The 11939-nt window shown below is 48.0% G+C and overlaps 1 protein-coding gene across 2 annotated transcripts in view; it reads left to right on the top strand.

Annotated features, from left to right (window-relative positions):
* The window catches only part of CNOT10 (CCR4-NOT transcription complex subunit 10), a 65301-nt gene that overhangs the window by 50019 nt on the left and 3343 nt on the right, over positions 1-11939 (top strand). For both annotated transcript variants that reach the window (XM_077754277.1, XM_077754278.1), the window contains exons 14-17: positions 5894-6007; positions 8342-8472; positions 9392-9427; positions 9617-9744. In XM_077754277.1, coding sequence (XP_077610403.1) covers positions 5894-6007; positions 8342-8472; positions 9392-9427; positions 9617-9744 — 409 coding nt within the window. The remainder of the gene's footprint in view (positions 1-5893; positions 6008-8341; positions 8473-9391; positions 9428-9616; positions 9745-11939) is intronic.

The raw sequence follows: 11939 nt of genomic DNA on the forward strand, positions 1-11939 counted from the left end.
TTGTTATTCATTCTGACATTGTGATATTAGCTAAGCCTTTAATTTCTGAACCTGCAATGGAGGCTGCTCTAGATCTTGAGGGAAAACAGAACTGGAAAAGAATAGGAAATCATTTGGGGACCCACATGGAAAATGTATGAAAAATTTTTAATTACAGCATATAAAATAAAGGTGAAATTTGTTTGTCTTTTTCATATATATAATGAGACTAAAAAATGCATAAAAAGAAAGTGTTCACATCAATTTAATTAAGCCCAGTTATTTAACAAGTATCAATTATGGAACTTTAGTTCATTTAGACCCTGATACTTAGTGAATGATTTCCCATTCAGTTAAAAGGGACCTCTTATGACCCAATGTTTTTGAAAAAAAGAAGAATCAAACAAATGGCTAATAACAAATACTATATTGACGGTTCTGGTGTACTTAAAGAATCCTATTTTGGGGTGCTTAGGTGGTTCAGTCAGGCAAGTGTCCAACTTTGGCTCAGGTCATGATTTCCATGGGTTCAAGCCCCACAGTGGGCTCCATGTTGACTGTACGGAGCCTGCTTGGGATTCTCTCTCTCTCTCTCTCTGCCTCTCTCTCACTTGCGCACACTCTCTTTCTGTCACAATAAGTAAACTTAAAAAAAAAAAGAATCCTATTTGTTTTTGGTTTTAGCCTAGTGGTTATATTCTAGATCATGAGACCTACCTAAAACAGAATTATGGCTACTAATCTTGAATCTCCAGGAGTGTGTGGGCCTACTGAAATGTATCCGTTTACAATCAGCTCTGCCAGAGAAGGACTTGCCTGTGGGACATTTCCTTCACATTATCAGCAGGGTTAGTATTGGCAGAGTTCAAATAATCCTTCAGTGATCAGCCCCTTAAGGCCACCACTGTCAGAGGACAAATCATTTAACCCCTCCAGGCCTGACTTTTCTCTTTTGTCAGGTAAATGGATTGGGTTGGGTGCTCTTCAGGTCCTGTGTATAAAATGCTGTATCTGTGACTTCATGAATTTTATTTGCTAGCTCGGGCTAGGACTGGGTCCTTTGAGATGGTAGATTTGGTTCACAAAACCTTTTTTCTGCTTCTTTGTGCTGGGCTTCTTTTATTTGTTTTGGATTTGGGATGTGTGACTAAGCTGTTTGTTTTTGTTTTGTTTTTCTGCACAGAACTGTTATTAGAAAGCAAAATGTTTATAGAAGACATGAAGTGAAAAACTTAGTTAACTCTTCAATTTTCTTTAGATTTGAGAGTTGACAGGTTTAACATTTTGGAGATTATTGTAGATAAATGGAAACAGTTTGAAAGATTTTTTTTTTTAAGTAGGCTCCATACCCACAGTGGAGGCTCACCAAGATCAAGAGTTGCATGATCTATCACACAACTGATTATTATGTGCCAGCCAGGCACCCTGGTTATTATTTTCTTAATTATAAAATCTAATACCGTAATCAGCTTGGAAGAAATTCCTTTTTATTTTTTTATTGTTTGTTTATTTTTTTTAATGTTTTATTTATTTCTGAGAGAGGGAGAGCGAGAGCGCCCAACGCGGGGCTCAAACTCATGAACTGTGAGATCATGACCTGAGCCAAAGTTGGATGCCCAATGGACTAAGCCACCCAGGCGATCCAGGAGAAATTCTTCATTGGATTTTTTTTGTTTGTTTAATGTTTATTTTTGAGAGAGGGAGCAAGCACTTGCAGTAGAGGAGCAGGGAAGGAGGGAGGCAGAATCCCAAGCAGGCTCCACAGTGTCAGTGCAGATGATGCCGGCTCGAGCCCCCGAACCGTGAGCTCATGGCCTGAGCTGCAGTCAAGAATTGGATGCTCCACCAACTGAGCCACACAGGTGCCCCTCTTTATTGGATTTTTTGGAGTCAGTTTTTCAAAGAATGTTTGCTAAGATTGCCTTGTAAATGTATTTTCCTTTGACAAATGGTGACTAAATTTACCCTTATTTTAGCCCCTGTTAATAAGGGTTAAACTATTCCAGACATTTGTTTTACATTCATTTAACTCACAGAATATGTGGCCTGACATATTTCGATGCCTGGTCTTATGTGGCTTATTGCTGTAATTTGATGCTTTAAGGAAAGTCCTCACCCCCATTTCTTTCTTTTTTCTTGTCTTTTTTGTTGTCTCCTTTCCAAGGGTTGGCATCTGTGGACCCGGCGCAGGCTCCCCCAGCATGTAGCGGAGAGCATGTGGGGTCGTGTCAGGCCCTCCGTGGGAGGGGGCGAGGGGCTGGGAGAAGCTGTGTGTCTCTTCCCTTGAGATATAGTTCTTCCAGTCTGATGAACTGTCAGATCCACTGAGTGGTTGGTAAAGCAGATCGGACAGTGACTCGAGGACGCAGGGGGGTGGGAGTGGGGGGGCTCAGTATTTTAAGTAGCAAGTCTCAAAAGTAAAGTGATTTCTCCAGGGGCTTGGTAGATAGAGCTGTGTGTGGTTGTGGAATCATGCAAAGTGGGCTGTTACTTCCTAAGCGGATTGGGGGATGAACGGGGGCGGCGAGAAGTCGGGGTGGATTGGGAGGCCCTGGGAGAAGAGGGGCCATCAGCGTTGGGTTTGGTCTCGTGCAGGGATGTTCGCTTAACCCTGACAGCTGTCGATCAGAACGCCAGCCACAGAGTTCCGCATCCCCCTTCAAGTATTTTTGAAAAGAAAGATTGTTGTGATTTGATGCACTCTCTTCTGGGACAAGAGGTGACAGTTGAGGCCACCAGATTTTACCTGGTACATAACTGCAGTTTCGACCTGCAGGGCGGCGGAAACCTGCTGAAGTCTTACATGACTGACTTCTGGACCCAAAGTGGGCTTGACAGGGGGCTGGGGCAGTAATAGCCCCCCTACTGTCGGGAGCGGCCAGGCCGGGCGCTTCCCAGCAAGCCAGGCCCAGAGCCTGCAGGCTGCCTCCCCCGCCTGAGGAGCGGGCAGCCCCCAAGGAGGGCAGCTGGAGGTGTGGGTGCCCAGGTCAGAGATCACCGAGAGCTGTGCCCTCCCCGTTAGACCGCGGCCACACAGGTGCTGGCGAATCAGGCTGTCTCTGTGTAGGAGACAAGAAATAGCAGGCTTCTGGGGCGTCTGGGTGGCTTAGTCGGTTAAGCGTCCGACTTTCGCTTAGGTCGTGATCTCGCGGTTCGTGGGTTCGAGCCCCGCGTCGGGCTCTGTGCTGACTGCCAGCTCAGAGCCTGGAGCCTGTTTCAGAGTCTGTATCTCCCTCTCTCTCTGACCCTCCCCTGCTCATGCTGTCTCTCTCTCTCTCCTACAAATAAATAAAACATTAAAAAAAAAAAAAAAAAGAAATAGCAGGCTTCTGCTTTTAATGAGTCTGTGTTTTGCCCTGACCTTTGGCCAAACTGTGAATGAAAATGGGTATTAAACTTTGTGATTGTCATTCATACAGGCCCTGAGCTGATGGGAGGCCTTGGGCTTCTGGAGATGGAGACCAAGGCCTTAGAAGGCATTTCTCTTTGTAAGCAGTACATACCTGGCTGACAGTGAGGGTTCCTTGCCATTTTATTTTTTTTTTTAATGTTTTTTATTTCTGAGAGAGAGAGAGACAGCATGAGCAGGGGAGGGTCAGAGAGAGAGGGAGACACAGAATCTGAAACAAGCTCCAGGCTCTGAGCTGTCGGCACAGAGCCTGATGTGGGGCTCAAACCCACGAACCATGAGATCATGACCTGAGCCGAAGTCGGATGCTCAACCAACTGAACCACCCAGGTGCCCCTATTCTTTGCCATTTTAAAATTAAAACTGGAGGGTGCCCGGGTGGCTCAGTCAGTGATGCATCTGACTCTTGGCTTCGGCTCAGGTCATGATCTCACGGTATCATGAGTTCGGGCTCTATGCTGGCAACACAGAACCTGCTTGGGATTTTCTCTCTCTCTCTCTCTCTCTCTCTGTCTCTCTCTCTGCCACATACACACCCACTCACGCTAGCTGTCTCTCAAAATAAATAAGCTTAAAGCAAAATTTTCTTAAGGTAAAGTTTTAAAAAATAAATAAATAAAAACTACAAATAATCCAAAAGAGGACAGACATTAAGTCCCCCAATGTCAGGACAGAGCTAAGCCCTGAGGAGCTTCCGCACAAGGGAGAGCGCCAGCCGGGATCTCCTTCCTTTGGGCCCATGAGGAAGGGGATGTTCCCCAGGGGCTGTGGCCACTGAGCGGCCTGGCTGGTAAGACAGCTCTCAGAAGCACAGCAACATCCGTTTGAGAACGACACGGCTGGCCTGCTTGCACTCTCTTCTGGGGACAGGGTGCAGGTGTTCAGGTGCTCGGTAAGAAGATGTAAACTTCTCATGTTTGCATTACGTTGTTTCCTTCCTTCCTTCCTTCCATATTTTTTTATTTATTATTTTTAAGTAGGCTCTGTGCCCAACATGGGGCTTGAATTCACAACCCTGAGATAAGAGTCACATGCTCTACTGACTGAGCCTGCCAGAAAACCCGTTTTCTTCCCTTTTAAAAAGACAAGTTTGAGTACCTACTACGGATACAGAGCTACATATGCATTAGGAAAATCATAATATAACCCTTTCTTTCTGTGTTGTTTTTGGGCGGTCTTGTGACCTGACAGAGCAGCAGTGTGCTGGCATGGGAAGGGCGGTGACTTAGGGGTCACTGTTAGTCGCGGCTCACATCACACGCTGTAAGCCGGAGAATATATTTAATGACCTTGGATTTCAGTTTCCACCTTGCATGAAACAAGGGACCACATGAGGCACTCTTTCAGCCCTGCGATTGCAGCGTTAAGGCCATAAATCTCAATTCCCTTGTGTTTCCTCTGGGACCAGGCTATGTCTCTGTGATCTTAGACGCTGAGGGCATACTTTGCCTTCTGTGAATAATTTTCCAAGGTTGCAACAACCAGGAATCATCCAATGAAGAGGAAAAAGCAGACATTTGGGGATTTGTGCAGCTGTGCGTTTACAAGGGCCGTTTCCATCAGAGGATTTCAGATTATCAGGAAACTGCAGTGATGCGGTGGTTACATCTTCCCTTAGACTGAAATTACAGCCCGAATGCACTTAATGATACACATTTGTACTGTAATTTGTAAACATAACTCAAAACCATGTGTCTTCGTTGGTTCGTTTGTGGTTGGCCATTCAGACCTCATTTCAATTTGACAGGGGTTTATTTTAAGATTGCTTTTTAGAGCGGTTGTTTAACATTCAAGTGATCTATTAGCGTCAAGTCTTTAGCTGGACCTGTTTTAAACGGGCTGCCTGTTAAGTAGAAAAACCAAACAGAAATTTAGCTTTCCAACCCAGCTAAGCAAAGTCAACGTAACTTAAGTTTTCTTATCTTCACATGTAGTTTTTCAGCCTGATTTCTTTCTTGAATATTCACTTGGGGTCATAGTATGTATATGAATGGAATTCCTTTCGTTACTCTTGATACCGTTGCTTAGTAAGAACTATAGATCTCTTCACAGGGTCAGAGAAGCACGCTGTACGGTAAGCTAAATGGATTTGTTAGTGACTTAATTGTGTTTCTTAATGAAATCAGTTTGAAATAATATCTGCTTCTGTAACTTTATTTCTAGGATGTTAAATGTTCTGTAAGTTCTCACTAGGCCATTACCTACGTTATTTTTTGTTTTACAGGCTAAGTATGTATTGTAAGTCTTGGTTATTTTGTTAGAGGTGAGAGTCAGTTGGGTGGAAGCTAAAGATGATTTAGGTGAATAGCACACTGTGGCTCGGATGGTACTTGTCGCCCTGAGTCGTCACCCCGAGGCTCACCCCTTAGTGCTGTGGCCTCCACCTTTCCTTCCCGAGTGCAGTTGCCACGGCTGTCACTGGGGTCTCCTTTCCTAGTTAATGACAAATACAGCCGCTGCCAACTTGGTAACGCAGGTTTTCAGCCCTTGCCGTGTGTGTTCCAGGTGCTCCATCCTCGCCTGCAGTGCTTACGTGGCTCTGGCTCTAGGTGATAACCTCATGGCCTTGAATCACGCCGAGAAACTTCTGCAGCAGCCCAAGCTGTCAGGATCGCTGAAGTAAGTGCGGCTCGCCCTGTGTGTCCCGGGCTCTTTGTGTGGGGCTGTTTTCAGTTAGTTGTTGGTGCACGTTGCCGCCTTTCCCTCCCTCGGTGGGATGTGTGTTATGTGGACAGGGCAGCTGGCTGGAACAATTTGGTAACTCTGTGTTGGGCGCTTTTCCCTCGCTGTGCCTCATGGGGAACAGAAATGGCATTTGCTGGACTGAGCGCCGGGAGGCAGGGCTGCACACCATCCCCCGCCCCCTCCGGGCCCGGCTGGAGCCCGTGTTCGTCCCCGCGAGAAACGGGCCCTTGGGGAGAAGACCCCCCAAAAAAGGAGTTTCTTCAACAGGATAGATCTGATTCAGGGAATGCAGTGTAAATAGACAAACAGGAATCCTGTGCAGATGAGTTCTGTTGACATTCCGCGATGCCGCCTCACTCTTCCCGTCCTTGTCATTCTAACATTTGCTAAAGCACATCTTCCTTCTGTGGAAACTGAGTGGGTTTGTGGCTTTTATTCAGACACGGATAGTCTGCGTAGCATTAGCACAGCTGTTTTTCTCATTCATCCTGTGGGTATGCGCTTAGAATCTCCAAAATGTAGTTACTTACTCTTCTGCCTTTGAGCGGTCTCTGTTTGTACGTTCAGTGCTTAGAACGTGAGATCGTGCTCTGGGCAATGATTCTGTGACGATTTAATTATTCTTGTCTTCAAGAAAAAGTATTACTTTATACAAGCATCTAAAATTAACCGTGATAAAGGTGGTTTCGGGCCAGTGTTCCCCAAACACACCTTTGTATTTCAAAAAATAAAAAAAAGAATGAATAAGAGCATCCAGTGACCTATGAGACTTTGTCACGATTCAAACGTAAGACGGCTCCTGCTCTTCTGCAAGGAAACCTTGTCCGATGTTCAGGCCTGGGGGGACCCTGAGCCCTGGCTGGAGGCACCCATCCCCCTGGGCCCCCTCGCCCAGGTCCGGGACGTCCCAGCCAGGAGCACCCGGAGTGAAGCACAGTCTCGGCCAGCGCGAGAATGCTCTTCTGTTTCCCTTTCCAGCAGAGGTGAGACAGGCCCTCACTGCTGCTTACAGTTCTTCGGTTGGCGGTGCGCTCTCTGTTCTCCCGTACACCCCAAGGGCACTTGCTGTCCTCAGGAGGGTTTGACTTCATGTATCAGCTTCCCCAGGATTGGCCAAGCCATGTCCGGTCATTGCTATTTGATTCTCTTGACTATTCTCTCTTGAGTACTGGTCTCTTAATGGACACTGCGGCCACGGCCCGTCTCCCGGGTGAGGACTGGCAGGCCATCCTGCCTGCAGCAGCTCCGCACCCCTGCTCCCTGCCCTTCGGACCCCTAGTTGGAGGTTTCCTGGCTTCCCGAGTCACAAAGGCATTGCAATCAGATAAACTCCTGGAAGACAGTTTGAACTAGCTCTTTAGATACCTGTGTTTGTGTTCTGTAATGGTTACTGGCTTGTGGATACGACGTTAAAGAACATTTTTAAATTATCTTATTTCAAAATCTAATTGAAGTTACTGGTTTTTTAAAACCTAGCATTTCTGTTCAAGTGTTTGGTGGAGAAGCAAATCAAAAAGTCATTGCAGCTCCTGGTAGTTAGAAGAAAATCCTTAAAAAATTAAAGAGCTCTTGAGGAGTTACTGTGTATAATAAATCCCTAAAATGGTTATAGTGGAAACAGCCTAAAGTCCGAGGGCTGAGATTCATGGGGACTGAGTCAGTTGGGGCAGGCTAGCTACCGTGGGTGAGACCTGAGGGCCATGGAGATTAGATAAAGTAAGTATGGAAACTTTTAAAAATATTAGGGGGCACCTGGCTGGTTCGGTCATGGAGCACGAGACTCTTGGTCTTGGTGTTATGAGTTCAAGCCCCATAATGGGTGTAAAGATTACTTTAAAAATAAAATCTTTTTTTTTTTTTTTAATGTTTATTTTTGAGAGAAAAACAAGCGCAAGTGGGAGAGGGGCACAGAGAGTGAGACACAGAATCCAAAGCAGGCTTCGGGCTCTGTGCTGACAGAGCCTGATACAGGGCTCGAACCCATAGAGTGCGAGATCATGACCTGAGCCAAAGTCAGACGCTTAACTGACTAAGCCACCCAGGTGCCTCGTGAACTTCTTTCTTAATTGGTACATGTCATTTGTTCCAGCTTAGCTAATATGAACAATTATTGTATACTTTAAGATATTTTTATAAAGAGATAAAATGTAACCCTTAATGAATCCACTTATAATTCAATTCAGAGACTTGAAATACCTGAAGCATGTGTACACCAATCTTGTTATACACCGGGTGTCTTGTGTATATAGTCTTTTTATTTCATCCTAGGTTCCTCGGCCATTTATACGCTGCAGAAGCCCTCATCTCTCTGGACAGGATATCTGATGCCATTACGCACCTGAACCCCGAGAACGTCACTGATGTGTCCTTGGGGATCTCTTCGAACGAACAGGACCAGGGTCAGTGAGGGCCCATTTGATGGGAACTGGTCATCACCGCCACTGCCTTCCTGTTGTAACTCAGGATGCGTGCATGGAAGTTTAAGGGCACAGTTGGGAAGGGAAGGAAATTTTAGGCTGGCTCTGTTCAAATTTGGCTGTACTTACCTTGTAGTAATTGTTTGCTGGGTAGATCTGGGAGTTGATTATCGTATCACATGACCTAAACGCTCACTTTAGAAAGGGGCGCCTGGCTGGCTCAGTTGACAGAGCATGCAACTCTGATCTTGGGGTCATGAGTTCGAGTCTCACGTTGGAAATAGAGATTACTTACCAAAAAAAGAAAAGAGAGACTATTTTAAATTAATTTTCACTTTTGAAAGCCTGGTAGTATTAGAACTTTTTTTTTTTTTTTGGTTTGTTTCGAAATGTTTGAGAGAGAGATGGTACACCCACATGAATGGGAGACAGGAAGAGAGAGAGAGAGAAACCCAGGCAGGCTCCATGCTCAGTGCAGAGCCCAACCCCAGGGCTTGATCCGGCAGTCTGCAAGATCACGACCCGAGGCATTATCAGCAACCAGACACTTACCCAGCCGAGCCACCCAGGCCCCTCCAGAACAATTTGTTTTGATTCTCATACTGTATTTTTCTCTTTGGAGGGAGATTCTGCAGTCCAGGGAAAAGTAGAAATAAGCATTCAAAGTCTGTTTTAAATGATGGCTAAGTCTTTAAGGAGGCAAGGCTGCCAATCCTTTTGTACAAGACGATTATACAGGACGGGGCAGGAGGGGCACCTGCTGGGTCCTCGGAAGCCCCTGCCTCCAGACCCACAGGCAGATGGCTTGGATGCCAGATTTTCCAGCTCGTACGCACGTTAGGTTTCTAGAAAACACGCTCTGTCGTCCCACCCCCTCAGGTTTATTTTCATGTCTTTGTAGGATCAGACAAAGGTGAAAATGAAGCAATGGAATCCTGTGAGTAAGAAGTTCCGTAAATACTTAAAGCACCCGGCTTGCGCCCCAAGGATGCAGGCGGCAGCCTCTGTGTCCTCTGCCGTCAGCCTCAGACACGGTGCCGGGCTCCCTCCCGAGCAGCTGCGGGCGGTGGACGGGGCGGCCCCTGGCCCTGGCCTCTTCACCAGCGTCCGCGCTCTTTCTCCCCAGCTGGGAAGCGGGCCCCTCAGTGCTACCCCAGTTCCGTCACCTCTGCCAGGACCGTGATGCTGTTCAATCTCGGCAGCGCCTACTGTCTGAGGAGCGAGTACGACAAGGCCCGGAAGTGCCTCCACCAGGTGAGGCGGGAGGGGGTGGGTGGCCGACGGACGGTTCGGGGTTTGTGGGTTTTGTTGCTTTGTTTGAGGCTCTGGTCAGTCTGTTAAAAATCAGAATATGACTTTTCCAAGCTTAAAAATATTCCTGCAAGGTAAACAACTGATCAGCTATTAAAAATGAACCTAGGCACGTAATGGAGAGCTCTTCCTGATGGTTTTAATAATTAAAATTTCAAAAGATTGGAAACCATCTAAAGGACTCATTTATTTGTTTTTAAGTTTATTTTATATTTGAGAGAGAGAGAGAATGTGAGCAGGGGAGGGTCAGAGAGAGAGGGAGACACAGAATCTGAAACAGACTCTAGGCTCTAAGCTGTCAGCACAGAGCCTGACGCGGGGCTCGAACCCACGAACTGTGAGATCATGACCTGAGCCGAAGTCGGATGCTCAACCGACTGAGCCCCCCAGGCGCCCCAACGGATCATTTAAATAAGGCTCATCCATTTAGCCAAACACCATGCAGCCGGAAACTCTCTACCGAAATTATCAGATATCTAAGACCTACGAAGTGAAGGGACCAGGATGTAAAACAGTCGCCTCCTGTACGTGCACAGTAGAGCTGCCAGAAGACACGCTAGAAGCCGCAGACCCTAGTTACGGGGTGCAGGGTAAGGACTGTGGGGCCGAGCACTAAAGCCGGAGACTTCAGACAGAAAGCTGGTACGAGAGAAACTCCACTGAAGAAAGCTGGCCACGTGTCACGGAAATATGCCTCCGACCCCTGCCATGGAAACGGAGCTTCAGCCTTGGGACTCTGCCAAGGCTGGGGCTGAGCCTCTAGGTTTCCTGCCCGGCCCCGCACGGCCTCGCACCCCGACTTGCAGAAGGGGAAGGGGTGTCACCAACGGTCTGTGCCAGATGGTATATTCACCCACAGCACACGAGCGGCCCAGGTCCCTGTGCACTTGTTGGAGTAGCTGAAATGGAGGTTAAACCTATTCTCCAGAGTGGTGGCTTCTGGAAATTTCCCAGGAAGTCCCCCTTACTGTGTATAGCATTGGAGAACCGTGCTGCGTGGAAATAACCGTGAGCGATATCTAGCTTACTTAGTGGCATCCCGGCAGCACTTCTGACCCCGAATCCGAGAAGTTATGTGCCGGGACTCCCCCGACGTTTGTGGCTACCTAGCGGTTGCGTTCTGCAAGTTGGCCGGGAAGGAGCTGCAGTGTCTCACTGCTCTGTGTGGCCGCGCTGGGCTCTCTGACGGCCCTCTGAACGTGCCCACGGACCCTGGTGACTGGAGTAAATGGGGCTCTGGTCTCCAGTTGCGGGGGGCAGGATCTAGCTCAGTTCCCGCACAGCAGCTGCAGTGGTGGCCACGCCAGGAGAGGCACATGGGCTCGCGGCTGGTTTGGGGTCTGCAGGGAGGTTTGTTTTGGGCCTTCAGTTTGTAGGTTAATTCAGCACCTGGACTTTGTTCATTGGGAGGCGGGACAGTGCACTGCGTAGACGTCCCAAGCTTGCCCCCCCCAGCCGTTCTCTTTTTTTTTTTGTGTTTTTTTTCATGTTTTATTTATTTCTGAGAGAGAGAGAGCATGAGCAGGGGAGGGTCAGAGAGAAGGAGACACAGAATCCAAAACAGGCTCCAGGCTCTGAGCGAGCTGTCAGCACAGAGCCGGATGCGGGGCTCGAACCCCCCAACCCTGAGATCATTGACCTGAGCCGAAGCCGGACACTTAACTGACCCACACAGGTGCCCCTTTCTGAACGGCCACTAAGCACGACAGCACCCAGTGTCAGGAGGCTGCTGCCCTGAACCCTTGTGTCTTAGGGAACTGCAGCCACGCCCGGGACACTAAGTGGCCTGGGTCACTAGCCGCTGGGCCCTTTCAGTACCCAGAGTGCTGTGCACACCTCCTGCCCTCATGTTCTGAACTGAGCTATCACGTCACCTCAGTGACGTGGTGAGAGGGACAGAAGCCTCCCCGTCGTTCGTGAGGAACTGAGCTGTGTGCCCCAGGTGACAGAGGTCCGGCTCGTCCGAGATTTCTCCTGGGGCTGCTGGAGACCTCGCACAACTGGCCTTGTGCGAGCTTCTGGGCCCCCAGACAGCTCCCATCTTCACAGCTTGGCCTGGGAGGCGCTCTCCCCACTTTCTCCTTGTCGGATATCCAGACTGGGGAGAGGGCTGGGGAGGGGGGAGGGGACTGGGGGAG

This window comes from Crocuta crocuta, unplaced genomic scaffold (assembly GCF_008692635.1).
Source record: "Crocuta crocuta isolate KB4526 unplaced genomic scaffold, BGI_CrCroc_1.0 scaffold70, whole genome shotgun sequence".
Taxonomy (NCBI): Eukaryota; Metazoa; Chordata; class Mammalia; order Carnivora; family Hyaenidae; genus Crocuta; species Crocuta crocuta.